A 26,286-nucleotide genomic window follows, 5' to 3' on the forward strand; every position below is an offset into this window, starting at 1 on the left:
GTCCCAACATACACATATACACACAAAATCCATGTACAAAAACTAAATTTTAAAAAGTTCTTATTTGTTCAAGGCTTTAAGGAAATCTCTGTTAAACCACTAGCTCATCACTAAGTCAACAGAACAGAACAGAGACTTCAGTGGCTATATAAAGCAAAGATATAACAGAATTAGTTCAGAAAAGCCAGTAAACAAACCAACAGCAGCAACTATAACAAGGAACAACAATAAGTGCTGGGGAGGATGAAGAATCTGATTCCAGATTTATCACATTATAATATTCAAAATTTCCAGTCCCCCCCCCCAAATAAATAAATAAAAAAGAAAAAGAAAAGAAAAAAGAAACAGGGAAAGAAATAAGGGTGTGTGGCCCACATGAAAAAAATTAAATTAATGGAAACTGTCTCTCAGGAAGCTCAGGCATTATATTTACTAGACAAAGACTTTAACTCTATCAAATATGGTCAAAAAGCTAAAAAAAAAAAAGGGGGGGGGACGCCTGGGTGGCTCAGTGGGTTAAAGCCTCTGCCTTCGGCTCAGGTCATGATCCCAGAGTCCTGGGATGGAACCCCGAGTCAGGCTCTCTGCTCAGCGGGGAGCCTGCTTCCTCCTCTCTCTCTCAGCCTGCCTCTCTGCCTGCTTGTGATCTCTGCCTGTCAAATAAATAAATAAAATATTAAAAAAAAAAGCTAAAAAAAAAAACATGCACAAAGAACTAAAGTAAAGAAAGAATGATGTTTAACAACAACAACAAAAGAATATCAATAAATAGATAGAAATTATATAAAGGAATCAAATGGAAATTTTGAACTTGAAAAATATAATAACTGAAATGAGTTGAAATAACTGAAATAAAAAATTCACTAGAAGGATTTACATGCAGACCCAACCATGCAGAAGAGTCAGTAAATTTGAATATAGGTCAATTGAGATTGTATGGTGTAAGGAATAGAAATAAAGATAAAATGAAGAATAATAAGAGACCTGTGGTACACTATTAAGAATATCAAGATTTGCAAAATGGGAGTTCCAGAAAGGAGAGAAAAAAGTCAATAGGAATATTTGAAGAAATAATGACTAAAACTTCCCAAATTTGACAACAGATTTAAATCTACATATTCAAGAAGCTCAAGTAATCAAAGTAAAACAAACTCAAAGAGACTCACATTAAGACACATTATAATCAAGCTCTTGAAAGCTAAGATCAAGAGAAAATCTTGAAAGCAACTGGGAAAAGTATCTGCTATATAAAAGGGATTCTTAGTAAGATTAAGATCTATTCTTTCATCAGAAACAGTGGAGGTCAGAGGGCACTGAGATAACATATTCAAGATGCTAAAAGGAAAAAAAAAACTGTCAACAAAATTCTGTAACTGGCAAAACTCTTTCAATAATGAAGGAAAAATTAATTTATTACCAAATAAAATTGAGAGAGTTCATCATTAATAAATCTGGTCTACAAGAAATATTAAAGGAAGTTCTTCAGGCTGAAATGAAAGATACTAGACTGTAACTGAAATGTACATGAAATAATGAAGAATACAGGTAAAGATAATCACAGAAATAAATATAGAAGTCAGTATTAATATATTTTTGGTTTGTAACTGTTCTTTTTTCTTCTATAATTTAAAAGACAACTATATAAAGTAATAAGTATACATCTATGTTGATGGGCAAATAATGTTGAGATTATAATTTGTGATATAACATTGTAAAAGGGGGGACAGAATGATATATGGCAAAGTTTTTGTATTACTGAAACTAAGTTGGTATTAATTTAAATTGTAATCCCCAGGACAACCATTGAGAAAATAACCATATATAGTAAAAAATGAAAATGGAATAAAAATGAGGGATTAGAAAACATTGATTTATCATAAGAGCAGACAGTAATGGAGCAGTTGAGGAATAAAAATGATGAAAGATATATAAAAACAAGTACCAAAATGAAAGAAGTATGTCTTTCCTTATGAATAATTACATTAAATGTAAATTGGTTAAATTCTCCAACTAAAAGGCAGAGGTGGCAGAATAGATTTTTAACTAGATCCAGCTGTATATTGTCTACAAGAGATTCAGTTTGGATCCAAAGAAACAAATAGGTTAAACTGAAACAATGGAAAAAAATATCCCATGCAAATAGTGACCAAAGGGGAGCTAGTATGACTATGTTAATATCAGATAAAAAAATACTTTAAGACAAAATTTGTTAAAAGAGACAAAGAAAGACATAATTTTAAAACTGCCAATCCATCAAAATATTAATATTTGTAAATACATATGCACCAAACGTCAGAGCCTCAAAATGTATGAAGCAAATATTAATAGTATTGAAGAGAGAAACACAGTTGGTTCTACAATAGGAGTTGGAGATATCAACATTCTGATTTCAATAATAGATAGACTATCTAGACAGAGAATAAGAAAATCAAAGGCTTCAACACCATCATGAATCACATAGATCTAATAGACATATATAGAACACTCCACCCAACAACAGCGGATTACACATTTTTCTCAAGTGCACAGAGAACATTCTCCAGGATAGATAAAATCAAGCCACAAAAGAAGTCATAATAAATTGAAAAAGATTAAAATAAAACAAAGTATCTTCTCTGACCACAGTAGACTAGCATTAAAATTAGTAACAGAAGAAATCTAAAAAAATTAACAAATATGTGGAAATTAAATGGTACATTCATAAAAAACCAATGAGTTAAAAGAAGAAATCACATAAAAAATTAGAAAACAATCTGAGATAAAAATGAAAACACAACATACCAAAGCTTATGAGTTTTATCAAATGTGATGTTTAGAGGGAAATTTATAACTGCTAATGCCTGTATTCAAAAGGGAAGAAATGAAATTAATAAATTTCCACTGTAAGAAATTAGAAAATAAAAAGCAAACTAAATCCAAAGAAAGCTGAAGGAAGGAAATAATAAATATTAGAGTGGAATAAGATGAAATGAATAAAGAATAAGCAAACCACAGTTGGTTCTTTAAAAGGATAAAAAAAATTGACAAACTTTCAGTTACTCTGACAAGGAAAAGAGGGAAAGATTCATGTTACTAGAATCAGGAATGAAGGGAAGACATTACTAGCAACTTTACAGAATAAAAAGGACTATAAGAGAATACTATGAAAAACTGTATACCAAAAAAAACCTAGATAACATAAATGGAATGGACTGATTCCTAGAAACATACAAATTGTTTACACTGACTCAAGAAGGAGTAGGATATCTCCAAAGATCTATAATAAGCAAGGAGATTGAATCAGTAATTGAAAACTTTCCAGTAAAAAAAAGATAAGGACCAGATGGCTTCACCAGTGAATTTTACCAAACATTTAAAGAAGAATTAACACCAATTCTTCTCAAACTCTTCTAAAAATAGAAGAATAAATGCATTCTAAATTATTTTATGAAGCCAGCATTACTTTGACTGTAAAACCAGATAAAGACATCACAATAGGGGTGCCTGAGTGTTTCAGTTGGTTAAGTTTCCATCTCAATTTTTGCCCAGGTCATGATCTCAGGATTGGGACTTAAGACTCTGCACTGAGAGTGGATCCTGTTTGGGATTCTCTCTCTCCCTCTCCCTCTGCCCTCCACCCCACGCTTTTATTTCTTTATACCAGTGATCCCAAAATGAAATTAAGTAAACAATTCCATTTACTAAGGCATGGAAATGAGTAAAATATCTAGGGGTAAATTTAACCAAGGAGGTAAAACATGCGTATGCTGAAATCTATAGAATATCACTGAAAGAAATTAAAGGAGACCTAAAGAAATGGAAAAACATGCTGTGTTCATGGATCAGAGGATACAATATTGGTAAAATGGCAATACTTCCTAAATTGATCTCCTATTCAAGTCAATACGGAGATTGCAATGTATTCTCTATTAAAATTCCAAATGAGGGGCCCCTGTGTGGCTCAGTCGATTAAGCACCTGCCTATGGCTCAGGTCATGATCTCAGAGTCCTGGGATTGAGTCCCGCATGAGGCTCCGTGCTCAGCAGGAAGTCTGATTCTCCCTCTCCTGCTGATCCTCCTCTCAGCTTGTGCTATTTCTCTCTGTCTCAAATAGATAAATAAAATATTTTTAAAAATCTAACTGACTTATTTTCAGAAGTGGACAAACTGATACTAAAATTCATACGAAATTGCAAAGCACTTCAAATAGTCAATCTAGGGGGAAAAAAAAGTGGGAAGACTCACACTTTCTGATTTCAAATGCTGCTATAAATCTATACCAAATAAAACAGTATGACATTAGCATAAGGAGATATATGTGTGTGTATGTGTGTATGATATCCACATACATATATATGTATGTATCTATATTTATATCTCTGTCTATATATATATATATATCTCAATAGAATAAAACTGATCATCCAGAAATGAACATTTATTTACATCCACGGTCAACTGATTTTTGACAATGTTGTCAAGACTATTCAATGAGGATGGTCCTGGGTTGCCTGGGTAGCTCTGTTGTTTAAGTGTTTGACTCTTACTTTCAGCTCAAGTCATGATCTCGGAATCTTGAGATCAGGCTCTATGCTGAGTGTGGAGCCTGCTTGGGATTCTCTCTCTCTCTCTCCCCCTGTTCCTCCCCCACCATTCACACACACACTCCTTCTCTCAAAATAAAGAAAAAAAAAAAGGAACAGTCTTTTAAAGATGATCCTGAAACAAGTGGATATCCACATGCAAAAGAATAAATGCAGACCTTTAATTTATATGATCTATAAGAATTAATTCCAAAGAAATCCAAGACCCAAATATAAGAGGTAATGTTATGAAATTCTTGGAAAAAAACAGGGGTAAAATTTTTGATCTGGGGTTAAGCAATAGTTTCTTAAATATGATAAGAAAAGCACATGTAACAAAAGAAAAAAATTAATTGAACTTCATCAAGATGAAATTTTTTTTGTATATCAAGAAAATGCTTGTGCTCCAAAGATGTTTAATTTTGAAAAGTTTTGGATAAAATCTTGCAAAGAAAGATTTAAATACAGGTACTATTGCTCCTTCTCCATTGTTCTCCCACACCCAACTTACTACAGAAAGATATTTCAAACAATAGACAGATGATGAATCATTGTGAAGATGAAGAAGAAGTCAGATTATCAAAAGTTATTAAAACTACATGCTTGTTCCTTTTCTTACATCTAGAGTAAATATAATTTCTATGACCATTGTCTTCCAAGTAGAAGTATATAAAAAGGTTCTGTCCTTTCATTTCAATTACTTAGCATATGAGGGGAGGGGAGGACAGAGGGAGAAGGAGAGAGAGAATCCTCAAGCAGACTCCTGCTGAGTGTAGAGCCTGGCGGGGCTCCATCCCAGGACTCTGGGATCATGACCTGAGCTGAAATCAAGAGTCAGCTGCTTAACTAACTGAACCACCCAGGCAGGCCGGCAGAAATAATTTTAAGTTAAAATTTCATTCCAGGTTTCAATGTCTTTAAAAGTTGATGTTTTACTATTTAATATGATATTTTGGTATTTAAAAACATGACTTTAGACAAACTATAAAAACATTTATTACAGATGGTTGCCTAATAGCATCATTACTTAAATGAGCAATTATAACCTCAAAAGGGAAACATAACGCTAATGGTTCTATAGTTAGAAAATTTTTTAATGATACCATTTTAAGGTTACTATTTAAATTTTGATCTGTTCTTACTTCTAACTCAAGATTTAGTTTTGATGCCTGAAAAAACAAAACAAAACCCTTTCCCTCTGAAATAGGTTAATCACAGAATAAGTATTTCCCAGGCATACCCTAAGGCAAAGTTGTTTGAATCTCTTTTCTCTTCAGTCATGATTGTTCAAATTGGGATATGGTAGAAATAAAAGAAAACTTGTTTCTCTTTCTAAGGTTTTAATAATTTTATAAGATCTAATACTCTAGTCTTTCAGTCTCTTTAGCATACATTTAAAGATAAAGAATTGTACCAGACTATATGGGGGTCACCATAAGATAACAAAAAATTTGTGAATATATAGTTACTCTTTTCTATGTGTGATAACTTATAAGAAAACAAAATTCTCAATGAATAGCTGCACATTAACTTATTTAACCTATATTAGCTGTTACTTTCATATAAAAGAAATGCTAAACAAAAGAAATGCTAAACAGTATAAATGAAAGTAAATATAAAAAAGAACTCTAAAATTACTGTTGCATTCACCTTCACCTTAACCTACAATAAAATACACAAACTATATTAATTAGCAAGTAGAAGGTGCCACCACAAAAGAAGTTCAGGAGATATGCTGTGTGAGTATGTAATAATCACTCTGTTTATCGACTGGTAATATTTTTAACTTTTTAGATGGCAGTTAGTTATCCTTGAAATAGAAGAACTTTTAATTATTGTCAATGAAGGTTTTGGAAATTAAATATAAAGTATTATTGTGATTGCTCTTTGGTTCTCATGCTGTTTAACTATTTCCACTTTGTCTCACTGCTAGATTTAAATCTCTTTGACTAAACTTTGCAGGTCCCAAAGTCCCTGCTACATCAACTTGCCTATTATGGATCGTAAAGTCTCATCTATTTTTACATGCAATTTGATTCCACCATTAAAACTATATGATCAAAGTAAAAAAAAAAAATAGAAAACGATAAACAAATAAAAAGAAAGAAATGAATACTACCTAAAATAGCATTATCTATACATAAACACTGTTAGAATTTTGATGAATGTTATTCTCTAGTATTTTTTCTAATGTATATAAAATATTTTATAATATTAAGATTACAATATATAATTTATATGATTTTTAAAATATAATATGGAATTCTGAGCATTGTCATATAACATTCTATATCTGTAAATAGCATGTTATATGATAGCACATAATTATTTTTAAAAAGACTTTATTTATTTATTTGAGGGAGAGAATGAGAGAGAGACAGAGACAAAGCATGGTGGGGGAGTGTGAGAAGGAGAAGCAGACTCCCTGCTGAGGGAGTTCAGGTTTTTTTTTTTTTAATTACTTAGTAATATGCCTTTGTATGAATTCTTGTAACTTGTGTATCCATTTTTCTGTTGCTGGACATTGGGTTGGTTCAAATTTGAGGCCATTTATAAAGAAAGCCATTGTGATCATTCTTGCACAAGTGTGTATGGGTATGTTATTATTTATCTTGGATAAATATCCAGGAATAGAATTGCTTGATCATATAGTAAATGTATATTTAACTGTGTATGATAATTCCAAACAGTTTCCCAAGTGGCTAAGCCAGTTTTCATTTTCACTAACAATGTATGAGTGTCCCATCTGTTCCACATTCTCACTAACACTTGTGGTGTTAATCTTTTTAACTGTATGCAGTCTAGTAATTATAAAATGGTATCTCACTGGGATTTTAATTTTAATTTCTCTAATGATGAATAATATTTAGCATATTTTAATGTGTTATTGGCGATTTGTGTGTCTTCTTTTATGAAGTGTCTGTTCAATTCTTTCTTTTTTTTTATATTGTTTGATTTTTCATAATTTGTAGAACTTTTCATAATTTGTAGAAGTTTATATATTATGGATAAGGTCCTCTGAAAGATATTTTTCTCCCAGTCTGTAACTTACCTTTTTTACCTAATTTTAAAAAATAATTGAGGTAAAATTGACAAATAACATTATATTACTTTCAGGTATATAACATAATGATCCAATATTGGTATATTATGAAATGGATCAATACAGTAAGTCTAGTTAACATCTGTTGCTGTACATAGTTACAAATATTTTTGTTATAATGGAGACTTTTATGATCTTCTTTCTCAACAACTTTCAAATATACAATATAGTATTATTACACATAGTCACCATGCTGTACATTATATTCCCATTACTTAGTTATTTTATATCATTTGACTCCTTTCACCCATTTGCTCATCCTCCACACCCACCCTCTGGCAACTACCAGTCTGTTCTCCATATCTATGAGCTTGGTTTTTTTGTTTTGCTTGTTTTTTAGATTCCACATATAAGTGAGATCATACAGTTTTGGTGTTTCTCTCTCTGACTTACTTCACTTAACATAATACCCTCCAGGTCCATTCATGTCTCAATGGCAATATTTCATTCTTTTTTATGGCTGAATAGTATTCTACTCTGTGTGTGTGTGTGTATAAATATATCTATATCTTTTTTATCCATTCATTCATCAATGGACATTTAGGTTGTTTCCATATCTTGGCTATTATAAATAATGATGCAATGAGCATGGGGTACATATATTTTTTCAAGTTTTCATTCTGTTTTCTTCAGATAAATATCCAGAAGTGGAATTGCTGGACCATATGTAGTTCTATTTTTAATGTTTTGAGGAACCTCCACACTGTTTTCCATAATGACTACACCAATTTACATTCCCAACAGTGTAAGAGGGTTCCCTTTTTTCCATATCCTTGTCAATACTTGTTATTTTTTGTTCTTCTGATAATAGCCATTTTAACAGGTGTGAGATATCTCATTGTGATTTTGATTCGAATTTCACTGATGATTAGTGATGCTGAGCATCTTTTCATGTACCTGTTGACCATCTGAATGTCTTCTTTAGAAATATGTCTATTCTACCTATTTTAAAATTAGATTTTTTTTGTTACTGAGTTTTATGAGTTCTTTTTATATTTTGGGTATTAACTCCTTACCATATATATGAATTGAATATTTTCTCCCATTTCCTATGTTCCTTTTCATTTGTTGGTGGTTTCCTTGGCTGAGCATAAGTTTTTTGTTTTGATGTATTCCCACTTGTTTACTTTTGCTTTTGTTATCTTTGCTTTTAGAATCAGATTCAAAATCATTGTCAAGACTGATATCAAGGAGCTTACTGCCTATGTTTTGTTCTAAGAGTTGCATGGTTTTAGGTTTACATTCAAGTCTTTAATCCATTTTGAGTTAATTTTTGTGTATAGTGTAATATACTACTCCAGTTTCACTCTTACGCACGTGGCTGTCTGGTCTTCCCCCAGCACACTTTATTAAAGAGACTATTCTTTCCCCATTGTATATTCTTGCTTTCCTTTGTTGTAAATTAATTCACCATATTCGAGTGAGTTTATTTTTTTTGGACAGTCTTCTCTTTCACTGATCTGGGTTGTTGTTGTTTTTTTAAGTAGGCTCCACATGGAGCCCAATGCATGGCCTGAACTTATACCTGATATCAAGACCTGAGCTGAGACCAAGAGTTGGATGCTCAATATACTGAGCCACCCAGTGTCCCTCTGTGTCTTCTATGCCAATGCCATACTATTTTGATGGCTACAACTCTGTAACACCATTTGAAATCAAGGAGCATGATGGCTCCAGCTTTGTTCTTTCTATTTGTTTGTGTCTTCTTGAATTTCTTTCATCCATGTGCTATAGCTTTCAATGTACACCTTTCTTGGTTACATTTATCTCTAGGTATTTTATTCTTTTAGATGCAATTTTAAATAGAATTGTTTTCTTAATTTCTTTTTATGATAGTTTTTTATTAGTGTATAAGAACACAATAGATTTTTGTATTTGGTCTTATATCCTGCAACTCTACTGAATTAATTTATATTCGTTCTAACAGATTTTTGGTAGTGTCTTTAGGATTTTCTGTATGTATTATGTCATCTTTAAGTGGTGACAGCTTTATTTCTTCCTTTCCAGTTTGGATATCTTTTATTTCTTCTTTTTTTTCTTTTTCTTCTTCTTTTTTTTCCCCCTAATTGTTGTAGTTAGGACTTGAAATACTATGTTGAATAAAAGTGGTAAAAGCGGGCATCCTTGGGGCACCTGGGTCGCTCAGTTGGTTAAGCATCTGCCTTCAGCTCAGGTCATGATCTCAGGGTCCTGGGATTGAGCCTTGTGTTGGACTCCCTGCTCAGTGGGTAGCCTGCTTCTCCCTCTCCCTCTGCCTGCTGCTCCCCCTGCTTGTGCTCTCTCTCTGTCAAATAAATAAATAAGATCTTAAAGGAAAAAAAAAGTAAGCATCCCTGTCTTGTTCCTGATCTTAGAGAAAAAGCTTTCAGCTTTTCACCATTGAGTATGATGCTAGCTGTGGCCTTGAGATCATGTATGGACTTTATTATGTTTAGGTACATTCCATCTATACCTACTTAATGTTTAGAGTTTTTATTATAAATGGGTGGTGAATTTGTCAAGTGCTGCTTCTGCACTAATTGAGATGATGCGATTTTTGCCTTCATTCTGTCAGTTTATTTTTTATTGGAGCATAGTTGACACACAACGTTACATTACTTTCAGGTGTACAACATAGTAATTGGAGAATTTCATACATCATGCTGTGATCCCTACCAGTGTAGCTACCATCTGTCCCTATACAATGCTATTATAATATCATTGGTATATTCCCTATGCTGTATCTTTTATCCCTGTAACTTATTCATTTGGAACTGGAAGCCTATATCTCCTACTACCCTTCACTCATTTTCCTTATCCTCTTAACCTCATTATTTACCTTTCTTTTTTTTTTATTCTTTTTTTTTTAAGATTTTATTTATTTATTTGACAGACAGAGATCACCAGTAGGCACAGAGGCAGACAGAGAGAGAGAGAGAGAGAGGAAGGGAAGCAGGCTCCCTGCCGGGTTTGATCCCAGGGTTTCAAGAGCATGACCTAAGCTGAAGGCAGAGGCTTTAACTCACTGAGCAACCCAGGCACCCCCCTTTCTTGATCATATTTTTTGATGTACAAAAGTTTTTCATTTTGATAAAGTCCAATTTATCTCTTTTTTTTGTGTGTGTGCTTTGGGTTTTTCTCCAAGATTATGAATATTTGTATTTTCTTCTAAGAGTTTTATAGTTTTAGCTCTTAGATTTAGGTCTTTGATCCATTAGGAATTAATTTTTGTGTATGGTGTAGAGTTAGAAGTCCAACCTCATTCTTTTGCCTAGAGAAACCTGGTATTGATCTGTGTGTCTCTTCCAATGCCAGTATCACACTGTCTTGATTGCTGCAGTTTTGAAATAAGTTTTAAAATCAGAAAGTGTGAATCTTTCTAATTTATTCTTCTTTTTTAAGATTGTTTTGGCTATTCTGGTCCCTTGCATTTCTATACGAATTTTAGAACCAGCTTGTCAATTTCTAAAAAAAAAAAAAAAAGTCAGCTGGGATTATATTAGGGATTGGGCTGATTCAATTTAGGAAATAGAGCAATCTGAAAATACTAAGTTTTCCAAACCATGAATAAGAGATCTTTCCATTTATCTAGGTCTTCTTAAATTTCATTCCATGAGTGTTTTGCAGTCTTTAGGGAACCTTTCTAGTGGTTCTATTGTTAAACTTATTCTTACATATTCTATTTTTATGCTACTGTAAATGAAAATACCCCCTTAATTTGAACCTCTGTTTGTTGCCAGTGTGTAAAATACAACTGATTTTTGCATAATGATCTTGTATATTGCACCACCGCTAAACCTTATTACATCTGATAGTTTTTTGGTGGGTTCCTTAGAATTTTCTTCATAGAAGATCATGTCATCTGCAAATAGTTTTACTTCTTTCTTCCATCTGGATACCTTTCATTTCTTTTTCGAGCTTAATTGCTGAGGTGAGAATTTCCAGGACAACATAGAATAGAAGTAGCAAGAGTGAACATTCTTATCTTGTTCCTCATCTTAGGGGGAAAGACTTCAGTCCTTCATCATTAAGCAGGATGTCAGCTGCAGATTTTTAACAAATAACTTTTATCAGTATGAGGAAGTTCACTTCCGTTCCCAGTATGCTGAGTGTTTTTATCATGAGAGTGCGTTGGATTTTTGTCAAATGCTTTTTTGGCATATGTTGAGATGATCATGTGTTTTTATCTTTTATTACGTTAATATACTCTATTACATTGATTGTTTTTTATATTCATGGGCTAAATCCCACCTGGTCATGATGTATAATTCTTTTTGCTGCTGGATTCTGTCTGGATTGAGATTTTTATGTCTATATTCATAAGAGATATTGGTCCGGAGTTTTGTTTTCTTGTAATATATTTATCTATTTTTGTTATCAGGGTACTATTGACCTCTTACAATGAATAGGAAATGATCTCTTATCTGTTTTTCAGAATGGTTTGCAAAGAATTAGTTTTAATTCTTCTTTTTTTCCCCCCAAAGATTTTATTTATTTACTTGACAGAGGGAGAAATCACAAGTAGACAGAGAGGCAGGCAGAGAGAGAGAAAGGGGGAAACAGGCTCCCTGCTGAGCAGAGAGCCCGATATGGGGCTTGATCCCAGGACCCTGAGATCATGATCTGAGCTGAAGGCAGAGGCTTAACCCTCTGAGCCACCCAGGCACCCCTTAATTCTTCTTTAAATCATGGTATAATTCATCAATGAAACCATCCAGTACAGGGGTGTGTATGTGTGGTGGTGGTGGTGGTGGTGGCGGGGGCGATTTTTAACTACAAATTCAATGTTTTCATTTGTTTCAGATCTATTAGATTTTCGATTTATTCTTGTCTTGGTTTTGGTACTTTGCATCTATCTAGGAATTTCTAGAATAGTTGTGCTTCCAGTATTAAGTTCCTTATTAGTTCAAGTCCAGCTTTTTGGACTGGACACATGTGAATTCTGTGTGGTGAGAAAGATGGGAACTAGGAGCCAGGTGAGCCAATGGCATGTTAGAAGGTATTATGCAGGTAATGCTATTTAAAATCACAAGCTTAACAACAGTCAAGTTTAAAGGAAAGTAGTCTAAATACACAAATTAAAAGGCAGAGATTGTCAGATTAGACTTAAAGAGGCAAGGCCTAACTATAAACTTCCTACAAGAAATGCATTTTAAATCTAAAACAAAATGTTTAAAGTTAGAAAAATGGTAAAAAAAAAAAAAGATATCACATGCTAACATTAATCAAAAGAAATCAGAAGTGGTTATATTCATATCAGTTAAGTAAATTTCAGAGCAAAGAATATTATCAGGAAAAATGAAGGTCATTTCACAAAGAAGTCAATCCTTTATCATTATGAACAGGACATGAATAGGACATGAGTCCATGTCCTATAAACAGGACCTAACAACTCCAAATGTTTATGTATTAGAACAGAACTTCAAAATATATGAAGCAAAAGCTGACAGAACTGTGAGGAGAAACAGGCAAATATGTAATTTCTAGCTACTCTCTCAACAGAACAAGTAGGGATAAATTAAAAGGATATAAAAAAAACTTGAACAAAATTATTGAACAACCACAAAACCACAGAAGGCTAGTGCCCAAGGAACACTTACCAAGATAGATTATATTCTGGACCATAAAATGAGTCTCAATAAACTTAAGAGAATTCAAGTCATACAGGGTATGTGCTCTAACCACAACAGAATTAAATTAGAAATCAAAACCAAAGATTTATGGAAAATCCCTCCAGTATTTGCACACTAAATAGCACTTCTAAATAATATGTGGGCTAAAGAGTAACTCAAATTGGAAATTATTTTGAACTGGATGAAAACGTAAACACAACTCAGGTGTTCTGGATTGGACGCATGTAAACTCTAGGTGACAGGAAGCAGAGCAACCAGAGGTCAGCGGGGGGAACCAATGGTGCGACAGAAAGGACACTGGTGCGTCCATCCAATAATGCAAGGCAAGCCCCTGCCTCTGGGCCCTGACAACAGCAGCGGGGGGACAGTGGTAAAGGGCTTTCAGAAGCAGACTGTCTCCTTGGTTTCCTCCTTTCCTTCCTTCTTTCCAACCAACCTTCCATCCATCCATCCATCCATCCATCCATCCATCTACCCTTTCTTTCTGTTTAAGTTAATATATTTATTACAGCAGGTCTCCAGTCAAAAATACAGACAGCTTCGCAAATCTGCATGTCATCTCTGCGCAGGGCCATGCTAGCCTTTCCTGTGTTGCTCCCATTCTAGCACATGAGCTGCTGAGGCGAGCACTCACTGTGGCCTTCAAAGCCTGGTGGTCCTTCTTTTTGCTGGGCCAATGAATTAATCTCATCTCCCACTTATTCTCTTATATCTACTTCACACGAGGAAAAGAAACATTTCTACTTGAGGGCATACAGGAACTGTTAGTTTCTAATGAAGAACATTAGGATAAAGTATCAACTATAGTCTCAGAAGTACTAATTCTGAATTACTGGATGCTTTTTTTATTTATAATTTTAAAGTGGATTCACATACACACATACACACACAATTGTATGCACACATATACAAGTAAAAACCATACAATCCAGGCAATAAAAAAATCCCATGTTTCTGATGTGCCACACAGCCCCTAAAGTATACATATTAATTCAAACCTATTTCCAGAAATCTTGACATAAAATGTTGATACTTTGACTAGAAATCAGAGCATGTATATATATAACAAAAACAAAAAGAGAAGTGTAATATTGAAAAGTTTTGATGTAGATGTTATAAAATAAAATGCATTTCAAACTTATGTGTCACAAAACAATCAAATAGGACATCTGATGTGAGACAAAATAAGTAAAACTTTAAGTCACTTCAGTTTTCTGAGTGAAATACATTCCCATGATATTCCTAATATTTAATATATTCTGAAAAGTAGAACAATATAAAGTGAATTTTGCTTTTATTTCTAATTGTATTAAAAAGTTACTCATTGATGTTTTAAAAGTCCTGTATGACTATAGACCTCTAGTTAATAAAAAGACATCTTTTATCAATATGCTTATATTTCTCAAATCTTTTACTTCCTATAAGCAGATTATATTGAACATATTAATTCATAAATGAAGCTGTTCAGGCCAGCAACACTTCATTAGCTTATGAAAGTGACAGGAACATACCAACATAATTAGCAATACTTAGGGTCATTCAGCTGGGGTCCCACAGGAAGTTAGATGAGGCAGTGTGATGTCATTAGAAGGGGCAGGGTGGGGAGGAATGAGCAGAGGGAACTGTCTTATTCTCTAGTTAGTCAGAGATTTTATAATCAAAGAGAAATTCCTTGGAGTTTAGGAGATTCTGTTTCCATGGTTTCTGGGAAGCCATCCATAAGGACTAGCTGTATGTAAAGTCCCACCGGGCTCAGACTACGGCAGACCTGGACGGGTGAGGAGTCTGCCAACAACGGGAAGATGAGTACAGGGAGGAAAAGTGACAGGTCACAATTTGCTTATTTCTCAGGTTTCAGGGGCCTCTCTTCTAGGTCTTTCCAAGTGTTTGAGTGATCAGAATGACAGAAATGTCGTGCCTGCAAAACTAACGCGTGAACTACACATTTTCTGGAAGTTCATAGAATCAGGATAGCACACAGACAGTTCTCTGCATTAGCACGAGTCATTATGGTGTGTTTCATGATGCTTCCTGAATTAATGAAATTATGAGGTAAATTTCTATTGTTAAGAGCCAAATGACTTTTAATCTTTCCTGTTTCATTGACGATAATTTAAAATTATAAAAATATCTCCAGGGAAATTGTTTAAATCTTAAAATCACCAAGCCTAGATTGGCACTTAATGAACTAAGAAACTGGAAAAGAGAAAGTCAAATTATTTACAAATCTCAATCCTTCCCCAAATCTCTTAAAATGCCAGTATTAGAGATAGTTCCAAAACATGAATTTGAAACCTTTGTTTTCTATATTGTCACCCCAAGCATGTCATTTACCCATAAGGCATCTAGTTTTTTCTAGCATATGAAAGGTATATAAGGTAAGGCTCTGACATTTTGTAGTTTATCTCTGAAGCTAAGTAACTTTCTTTGCCTTTGAAACTTATTTAGCTACCTATTGACAAAGGTTGTCCCCTTAATCCAACTTTAGCCAGACTCCTCTGAGCCTTCTCCTTGACTGGGTCCAACCTTTGGATGTCCCTTGTCTTTTCATTGCCCAGTTGTAGCAAGAATTGTACTAAGTCTGCTTAGTGCGAATCTCTCACCCTATTTATTATCTGAGACCACCTTGGCCTGCCTTTTGCAAGACTCCGGTCAAGTTGGTTTAACCAGAAATTCCCCTTTGCCTCTTATGCTTTCTCTTGGTAGTTTTTCATCCATTGAACCACACACTGGTTCTTAACTGCAAATCTCCACATTTCCTTTATGTATTTTTTTAAATTTCTTTCTTTATTTATTTGACAGAGAAAGAGATCACAAGAAGGCAGGGAGGCAGGCAGAGAGAGAGAGGAGGAAGCAGGATCCCTGCTGAGCAGAGACCACCAACACAGGGCTCAATCCCAGGACACTGGGATCATGACCCGAGCCAAAGGCAGAGGCTTTGACCCATTGAGCCACCCAGGCACCCCTCCTTTATGTATTCTGAGTTGAACCCAATCTCTCTCCCTGGCTGTAAAACCCCTCTTGTTGTACCCTTGAATAAAGTCTGTCTTACCATTCTTTGACAAGTGTCAGAATAATTTTTTTTTTTTTCATTAACAATGTCCAAATAGTATCCTGACAGGGAAAGAGAGCTTCTTCAGGAGTTTATGAAGGAGTCTCTCTTCTCTGGAACAATATGGTTCTTAAGAAACGTCACTGTGAGTAATTCTTCACTTGATTGTATTCTACACCCAGATCGGCAGCCAGAAAAGATGATCAACCACAGTGAGCTTAGCAGAAAGGAGCCCCTGAGATCCCTATCATGACCAGCATCTACATGGCAAACTCTTCCCATTTCCTAGTCAAAATGTAATGTCCATGGCTACATGATCAAAGCACATGTTCTTGGTAAATTATTTTGGCTGAGGCGGGCAACTGTCTAAAACCATTATGAAACTGTTCCATGTTCAAACCCCTATGGGCCATGATTTGGGACGTTATACATCGTTCATCCGTGAGTGGGGGTAAATGCAAGATTTTTAGAAGAATCTTGTGCACGCCCATAGGCATTTTGCTCAGCCACCTAAGAACAAAGGTTGTTATTATTTATTTGTTTGTTTATTTATTTTTGGCTTTCATAAATGAAGGCTAACTAACATCTTGCTAAAGCAGACGGTTCTGAAGCTAGTAGTCTAATTTGCTTGAGTCTCTATCTCAAATTGCCTACCAGGCAGCGGTTATTGTAAGTTAAAAAAGAAGGCAGCCTTCATTTTGTTACAGATTCTTAGCTTCTCTAGACAGTCTTAACTTGCTTTTCTTTCATTCTTCCAAAAATTTAAGGTACCTTACTGTATTTTATGTAACCTTATACAGAATACATAAAGTAAATAAATATAGGTAACTTCCAGTCACTTTTTAAAATTTACAAGGAAACAACCAAAAAAATAAAATTAAAAAAAAAAAAACCTACAAAACTTTCCCACAAAGTGTAAATATTTGGTGCTAATGAGCACAGCAGAGAAAACTGTTACGTATTTTGTTGTATCGAGAGCAAGGAGTACTGAATAATGTATGAAATGGAAATCCCTAGTCCAAAGCCAGAAGAAGGCTTTTTCACAGCTTGCTTAAATATTCATTTTAAATATGGTACAAAAAAGTCTTTTGTTTTGTTTTTTTTTCCTTGATTAGCCTTGGAAAAAGGCAAAAGACAATTTGCTTTCAGAAACCGTATTATAGGGAATAGGAAAATGTTCTTTTAGTATCAAGTTTCTTAATCTCTCCACCTCCTTTCATCTAAAACATTTCCTCATTTTGCCTCCTGAAAATGTATTTGGCTTTTCTAAACCTAGGGATATTGCCTTAACAATTTTCTTAAAACAAACAACCCTAACTTAGCAAGTATTCCAGGCCCCCACACAAGCACACAAAGAACAAGATGTTCTTTGAGATGTGTCCTGTATCATTCATGTCCCAAGTCAAACATCTGTAGAGTTACTGAAGGGAACTCCTGCTTATAAATGAAGCTCCTTCATTTTTCCTGCTTCAGCTCTATTTTCTTTTTGATCCGTATTAAGATCTATACCATTCTTCCTTCTTTCTCCAAAAAGGAATAAACAGTTTCAGGTTGAAATAAATTGCACTGCACGAATGGCCCTCCAGGGAGGTGGGGCATTGGGACTGGCTTGCGCTAGGACGTAGGTAACAAAGGGACACATTTGCCTGTAGAGAACTTAGGGCAATAATAAAGACAACTGAAAGTTGGTCTGCTTTTTCTCACCATCGCATAACAGTGACTCTAAATGTCAGTGATAAAAGACTCCTCCATGAAGAAGCAAATCACTCTTGCCCTGCCCCCAAATTGTTACCCTATATTGCACTGTGAGAACACAAAAGACTCTTGCAATTTTCCTTTGGATGGGCATGGTAGTCTCTGATGTATAATTCTCAAACACAGGGAGAGACCACTACATTAAAAAGTGGAATATTTGGTAAAAGCAAATGAAACCTTGAAGTTCCCTCCCAGGCTAATAGTATCATTTCAGTGACAGCATGAGATCCTGTTCCTTTTTCATATTTGCTCCAAGTTTTCAGGGCTACTGGATTTCTGTAAACACTACCATCAATCAGTGAGAAACCAGGAGATGGAGAAAGAAGTGTTCCATAATTTTACTAAGCCTTGAGGGAAGTGACTGAAATAAAACAAAAACCTAGTTCTTTCTTGCCTGAACTATTTTCAAGGGACTTTAACAGTCACTTTATATATCTGTACTGATAATTTCCTCAGAATTTTCTGCCTAGAGAGGCAGGATTTACTTTTTGAAAAAAAATCTTGAAATAAAAAATGAAGTTTCTATGAAATTGATATATGGCATTTACCATGCTATCTTGATCCCTCAATCTATCTTGGGTCAGGTTCTCTAAAGCCTAGTTCCATACCTTTCTCCATACTTTTTCTTTCTTTTTTTTTTTTAATTTTTAATTTTTTATAAACATATATTTTTATCCCCAGGGGTACAGGTCTGTGAATCGTCAGCCTTACACTCTTCACAGCACTCACCATAGCACATACCCTCCCCAATGTCCATAACCCCACCCCCCTCTCCCAACTCCCCCAGCAACCCTCAGTTTGTTTTGTGAGATTAAGAGTCACTTATGGTTTGTCTCCCTCCCAATCCCATCTTGTTTCATTGATTCTTCTCCTACCCCCTCAACCCCCCATGTTGCATCACCACTCTCCATATTTTTTCTGATGAATTTTCTTACTGCTTAATTCAGCCATAGTAGCCCCGTCCCCCTTGATATATTTACACACATTTCAGTCAAGTTTGGCCTTTGTAACTTTACAGATGAGGCAAGAAAACTGATTTTCAGGTGTTAAAATAACTTCTTCTTGGTTATATAAATAGTTAATGGCAGAACTGAAATGTGAATTTGGATTTGTTAGGATTTACACTTTTTCTCTTTTTAAATTTTTTTAGAGTTTTTTTTTTTAAATTTACTTATTTGACTTATTTGAGAGAGAGAGAGACAGTAAGCAAGAGCATGCAAGCTCAGTGGGAGGGGCAGCAAAGGGAGAGGGGGAGGGAAAGGCACACTGAGCAAGGAGCCCAGCACTGGGCTTGATCTCAGGACCCTGAGATCATCATCTGAGCAGAAGGCAGACACTTAACCGACTGAGCCACCCCAGTCAGTGCCCTTTTAAGTCTTTCCTCTTTCTCATGTTACTACCAAATCTTAGAAGTCCACAAAATGCTTGAATCTAAGATACCAAGCAAAGACACCCACGGCAGCTGCCTTCACTATAACCATGCACCCACTCATTCACTTAACAAATACCTAAATATATAAATATAGGCACGGTGTACAACTAAGAATGGGAAATATGAAACTGGTTCAGTCAGTCTTCCATTGGGTTATTCACATTCTTCTGGGTTATTAATTGTTCAGTTTTACAGACTTAAACAATGTTGGAATTGGTAAAATTTAAGTGATATGAAAAACCCAGAATATAATATAAAACCATATGGTTCAGACAGGTTAAGAATAATCCAGCTCATTAAGATAGAAACAGTTTCTACTTGATTTAAACCTTCAGTGGTAACTCTTCACTACCATGACCTCTAAAGACAAATAGAAAATAGTTTGACCAGTCTTTGAAATAAAGAAAAGAATGATGGACTAATCTAGTTTCTCAAATTCTAATCATTTGCATACCACAGTCTTGATTTCTGCCTAAGTCTGCGTACCAGCTACATATTCTCTAAATCAATTTCTACTGAAAATATTTTAAAGGAAACTTTATATTCCTACTTTACATGAAAAAATGGTAATGCAGAAATAGAAAGTAACTATAGAAATACAGTGAGATGGTCAGTAAATTATATCAAGGGAGCATTGGAATGGAAAGCTCTGAGCCTGAAGCTTGATCTGCTCGTTGTTGAAAAGGGAGATTAGCAAGTATTTGGCAGGTGTTAGAGACCTACTAGTGCCCCGCTAATTTTTTTTATTGGAAATAATCAGAAAGATGGAAAGAGCATCTGAATGAAAGTAATTTTCTCATTACATGATTCAGTGCTATTTAATATTATGTTTGTATCCCACCAAATAGCCTGTTGCAGACCACAGAGTTCTAGACACCTGGGGACATCCAGTGAGACAGGGAGCTGTGAATGCATTATGTGTGGAGAGAATTGATGGAAGCACCTTCTAAGTCTGCATCTGACGTTTTTATTCATTCAATCATCAACTCATAAGTACTAAATATCTCTCATGTATTAGTCATTGTGCTAAGATCTGGGGATTCAATGGTAAGACCCTCACTTCAAAGAGAAAGTAAATTAGGTAAAAATGAAAAAGATAATGAAATAAACAAACTGTATTATATAATAGAGGACCCAAGAGATGCTAAGTGCTAGATCATAGGGAGAAGGATCATTTTTAAATCTCAGGAGGTCACCCATTCTCTCAGGATTTCTAGAAGGCTTATTGTCTATTACAGGTTGCCAATGATTACTCATTTCCTCCGGTGAGCATCAGTTAAAAATAGCTATCATATAATGAATGGAAACCGGAAGATCCTTGAAGACTACAAGGATATAATAGCAAAGTGTTCCGTGATGTGGAAAGAATAAAATGAATGTCAGAAAGAACACCAGAGATTGGTCTAATCTTTTCCTTTTATAAGAAATAGAAGCCTATGATTTCCTAGAGTTAGAGGCTGAAATGAGATTTAAGCTGGATCTCCTGACATCCAGTCCCATGTTCTTTGTACTACGGGACATACATAAGAAAAGAATCTTGAGAGTTAAGGATATTTATGTTTATTCCAACAAGATACTCTGGAGCATTCCCAGTAAGTAAGTACCAATGCAACAAAACAAACAAAACCAAACAAAAACCCAAAAAAGAAATTAAGATTCTTGTGTAGTAGATAGTAAAATGATCACATTTAAGGAAATACTGAAAGGAGAAGATTTAAAGACAAATATAATACATATAATGATTCTAAGATAAACTGTTGTCTAAGCCATATTAAAATACTTTTATAGAGAAACACGCCCCATCACATTAGCATGGAAATATGAATGGTTTACTATGCCATTGTGTTATATTATATGCCATATATTTCATTATTAGAGTTAAAAAAAAAACTGTAAAGCTAATCAGCATAAAGGGTTTCCTCTATAGAGTTGATGTTTTATCTTGAGGGAGAAATTACATTGTCTCTCCAGTGGTCTTTGGCACCACTGCATTGAGAGATCTTGGAAAGAAGAGGCAAGGGAAAGCCCTTTGTGGATAGGTAATGTACTATATGCCTCTTTCTTCTTCATACTCATCATATACATTAAGAAAAGTAGGTGGTTTTGAATGTATAAGAAGATTTACCCCATTGCCTAGTTTACAAGCTTGATAATCACCAGGGCACATTGCTTAAGGAGGAAATCGAGAACACTATTTTTTTAACTTCACCCATTTAATATCAGCAGGATTACTCTGGAGCATGTAATTTACAGATGAATAATAGTAGTCTCTGTCAAGTCAGCAGACTGGTGAATTCTACTATATAAGGATTCTTTGGGGGCACTCGACCTGGATTTTTAGCTGTATTGTCTTTGTATTCTTTACTGTTCTTAGCTAGTAAATACTCTCTTGCCTTCATTCTAAATTGTTTTTTATTCAGAATGAAATTTTCCATACCCAATGGCACAATTTTATTGAAATTTGTTGTTCAAATTCAGTTGTATGAAAGATTTTCCTAGAGAATCCTAATGATATTGCCTTAAAAATGAAAAAAATATGTATTGTCTTTTTGTCTAAATGAAACCATTTAAGTGGTTGACCCAGCTTGCAATTATATGCCAAGCCAGACACTTTGTTCTCCCCACAGGAATGAAAACTAGTGGAATACAATATACCTGTGAAGCTTGAGAGTGACAGTTCCATAAACAGTAGCAAAACCGAGAAGACGGACCCATCTGAGGAGAATACAGCGAAATGTGCTTGGCTCAAAGTACAAAATAACAACCTGTGGGATGAGAACAGAAAGAAAGAGACCTTCAAGATCAACTGATGACCCACAGACTAAAATCAATATTTCACATATGGATTTTGACATAAGCACACATCCTTCTCAATAAAACTTTAAAATATTATTTTGATTATTCATTGTCCAAATCAAAAGACTACAGTCTCCTTATTGCTTTCAAATCAAAACTGAGTTTTTAAATTCTGGCTTTCAGGAGTTTCTACCAATTGTCTCTCAGCCTTTGGCACAAACTTAACTCTCTTTATTTCCCCAGATGGGCCGGCCAGGCTGTCGTCCATTGTCATACTCCACCTCCCTGCTTCCAGCATTAGTCTCCCCTGTCGGAACCCAGCCCTGAGAGGATTGTCCTGTAACCTACTCCCCAGTCAGTTCACCCTCAGTACCTGTCTGCACCTGTCTCAAGCGCCTCACTAACTCTTCTCTCCTCACTCCAGAGTTCTCACTGAGCAAATATTAAATAAACATTTACCATGAGCCAGATATTATACTAGATGCTTTAGATACAAAGGCCACTAAGAAAGAGAAGCAAGACCTGTAAATGAGGAATTGCATTAAAGTTGCACAGGTGCTATGGGGAACACCTGGCGGGTTCAGTGGGATGCAAAGCAACAAGTGATCAGTTCTGGGCGGGGGGGTGGGGCCAGTCTAAAGGCACGGGCAAGGCACTGTATGCAGTACCCTTCAGATGCTACCAATGGTTTTGAACAAGCCCTCATAGAATGAGTATTGGTTTGGCCCTGCTTAAGAAATCTAAAGAATAGGGATGCCTGAGTGGCTCAGTTGGTTGAGCAGCTGCCTTTGGCTCAAGTCATGATCCCAGTGTCCTGGGATCGAGTCCCACATCGGGCTCCTTGCTCTGCAGGGAGCCTGCTTCTCCCTCTACCACTCTGTCTGCCTGTGCTCTCTCTCTCTGACAAATAAATAAATAAAATCTTAAAAAAAAAAAAAAAGAAATCTAAAGAATAAATGTTGAAGAATGTAGACTTACGCTCTTATGCTGGAGTGGCAGGCCTGGACTGATTTTGCTGAAAATAAGGTCAGCATAACAGAAAAACATACGCACTCACAAAGATAAAGTTTGGGAAACATAAAGCACAGCTGGGTGACATGGGATGGGTGCCGACATCTTCTTGCTGGTAATGCACAAATGGAGCCCCAGTCTCCAACAATGCCAGGAACAACATCACCGGCAGCTCTCTGATGGTATTTCTCAAATAGGCCTACTGTAGAAAGATATTAAACTAGGTACTTCCAATACCATTAGAATCAAATTCTCAAGGAGTGGGAAAAAGGCTGGTATTAAGAAGAAATCAGAGGAAGGTAAAAATAGGTATGTCCAGGAGATCATGTTGCTTTGTGTCTAGGTCGTATCTGTCCTTAATTTTTTAATCAGTAGGTCTATGCTGGAGATGCAGATCAAGATGGGATTTTAAAATTCAGTCTACCGGGAAAAGTGCTTGGAGTCATCCAAAAAATGATATAAAAACATTTCCTTTATTTGCTATTTACACAAAACAAGTTCAAACTCTGTAAATGTGTGTTCTAGGTTTTAGCTCATAAATTCTAGAAATAGTTCTTTACACAAGGGTCTGGCAGTAATTACAAATTCTGCAAAACAAGCTGCTGTATTGTTTAGCAAGGAACCTGAGCTGAAGGAAGATGGGGAAAAAAACAAATGAGGAAAACTTGGTGGATTAAGGCTGGGGGTATGTGCTCCATCTTATGGCAAAGATAAATGATAAATTAGAAACCAGTGAGAGAGGGACCTAAATTCTAGAATATGCAAAATCTCAAATATTTCCACTAGAAATGTCTTTAGAGATTATTTAGAGGTTAGTCCAGGACAGTGGATTCCTGGAATCTACAAAACCCTGTGACTTATTATAAAGTTTCCCGTGGCACACCGAACACTGATTAGGGGCATGAATAAGCAAAAGTGAGGAATATAATACAGAAATCTGCATGTCTGGAGGAAAGAATTGCTCTTGGATTGTTCAGGAACTACTGTTATAGCTTCAAACTTCTATTTCACAGATGAAGAATCTGAGGGCTTGTTACTGTAAATGAAAGACTGAGTAAGTGAGAAATAATGAAAAAATAATAGTCAATTTTTTTCAAGATCAGTGGGTGAGGTATAAGCTGAAACATAATAGAAAAAGAAATTCCAGTGAACTTAATAAAATACATTATTAGAAACAGTTCAGCGAATCCTGAAGGAAAACTCCTAAGTTTGGACTGTGGTAATGGGAGAATCCAGGCTCTGCATCCAGTCTCCCTGGGTTCTAATCCTGGCTCTGTTCTTTACTAGGGTGACTTTGACAAATTACTTGACATTGCCTTGCTCTGCCTCAGTTCTCCCATTTTTACAATGAACACAACACTAGCACTTCCAGATAGGTTTGTTTTGGAGTTTGAATGTGGTAAACATAGCACCTGGTACATTGGGCATTCAATGAATTTTGACTAATATATTAGGAGAGCTGAGTTATGTGTACTTTGTTCTAGAAGTTATCATTCTCACTGATGTGAATTCTTTTCTGATTGTTCCAGCTACTCCCTTTGAATTCCTATAGTCACTTTTGACCATACACTTTTTTTTTTACTTTACATTATACTGTTAACTGCATGGGTATTCCCCTGAATCAACGTAAAACCAAAGAGGGTATACTTCTCCATATATTCTGTGTGCTTGGTACACAGAAAATTTAAATATATTAAACATTTGGTAAATGATCTAATTTAGCTAATTTAACAAGGAAAATGTTGTCTTCAAAATAATCTATGTGAAAATTCCGATTAGGATTCACTAATCATTGTGATTCTGACCTGCTCAGTTTCCATTCTGTTTCCGACCTGGGCCCGTTCACCCTTCCTTAGGTAACCTGGTGGTCTTCCGCTCCCTGAAGGTCACCATGTTGACGGCCGAACTTAGTGAGGACACCCGATCGGCATAGCGCACTACAGCCCAGAACTCCTGGCCTCAAGCGATCCTCCCACCTCAGCCTCCCGAGTAGCTGGGACAACAGCAATCACTGGCAATCACTGTGATTCTAATTCATTCATTCACTATTTAGTCTGCGATTTAGAAGCCACTGTAATTAATCAGATGTGGATTAGGTCCTCAAGTTACAGTTTAGAAGAGGGAATGCTCTGTATACATGATAAAAATAATGGCATGATCATACCAAATATTTACATAGCACTATTATTAGACACAAAATTAAGCTTTTTTTTTTTTTTACAGTATTTACTTCTTTAATCCCCACCATACTTCTACAGTAGGAATGTTTATTTTACAAAGGAGGACTGATGCACAGAGAATTTGGGAGATGTGCTCAGCATCACATAGCCGGGAAATGTCAGGGCGAGATCTGAATCCAGGCAGCTGAGCTCCAGAGTTCGTGTCTTGCTTCTCTCAATAGTTCTACCACGTGGGGGAGGTGATGAATGCTATTACACTGTGAATTGAATCATATTGAGGATTCGGAGAAAAGAGGAATTACTCTCAGTGGAAACAACTGAAGTTATCGTAGGAGGGTTCACCTCTGAGTAAGGACCTGGAGGAGGAGAGGGTTTAAGTATGTAAGCAGACAGAAAAGAGGGAGGGAACCCAAGACAAAGGCCTCATTGTGGGAAAGCTTCAGGAGTGTGGAGTATACAATTTTGGACAGAAAGACATAAAGGGGAGTACTAAAAACCAAGATTTAAAACAGAGATGGTACCAGCTCATTCATTGTAAGTTTTAAATAAAAGGGTGAGGGATTCAGATTTTATTCCGTATCAAGACCTGTCATTAAACTTCTATAAACTGAGATCAGAAGTGTGTCCCATGGAGTTAATCTGGCAGCATCACACAAGACGACTGGATGCTATGGAAGGGGAGGATATTGAAGGGGAGAAGTCCAGCTGGGAGACATCAAAACAAAACAAATGCATCACCTTTCTCACCAAACTTTCCCTTTTCTTACATCTTAGTTCAGCAT

At 35.5% G+C, this 26,286-nt stretch overlaps 1 protein-coding gene and 1 non-coding gene across 2 annotated transcripts in view; both read right to left on the reverse strand.

Moving 5' to 3' along the window:
• Window positions 1–26,286, reverse strand: part of GPR158 (G protein-coupled receptor 158) — a 421,977-nt gene that overhangs the window by 39,297 nt on the left and 356,394 nt on the right. Inside the window, exon 6 of the mRNA XM_013058942.2 lies at window positions 22,173–22,282. Coding sequence (XP_012914396.1) covers window positions 22,173–22,282 — 110 coding nt within the window. The remainder of the gene's footprint in view (window positions 1–22,172; window positions 22,283–26,286) is intronic.
• Window positions 13,803–13,908, reverse strand: LOC123393354. The gene has a single exon (XR_006608117.1). It is a non-coding gene; the product is annotated as a U6 spliceosomal RNA (small nuclear RNA).

Source organism: Mustela putorius, unplaced genomic scaffold (assembly GCF_011764305.1).
Source record: "Mustela putorius furo isolate JIRA1106 unplaced genomic scaffold, ASM1176430v1.1 tig00000827_pilon_pilon_pilon, whole genome shotgun sequence".
NCBI classification, from domain to species: Eukaryota; Metazoa; Chordata; class Mammalia; order Carnivora; family Mustelidae; genus Mustela; species Mustela putorius.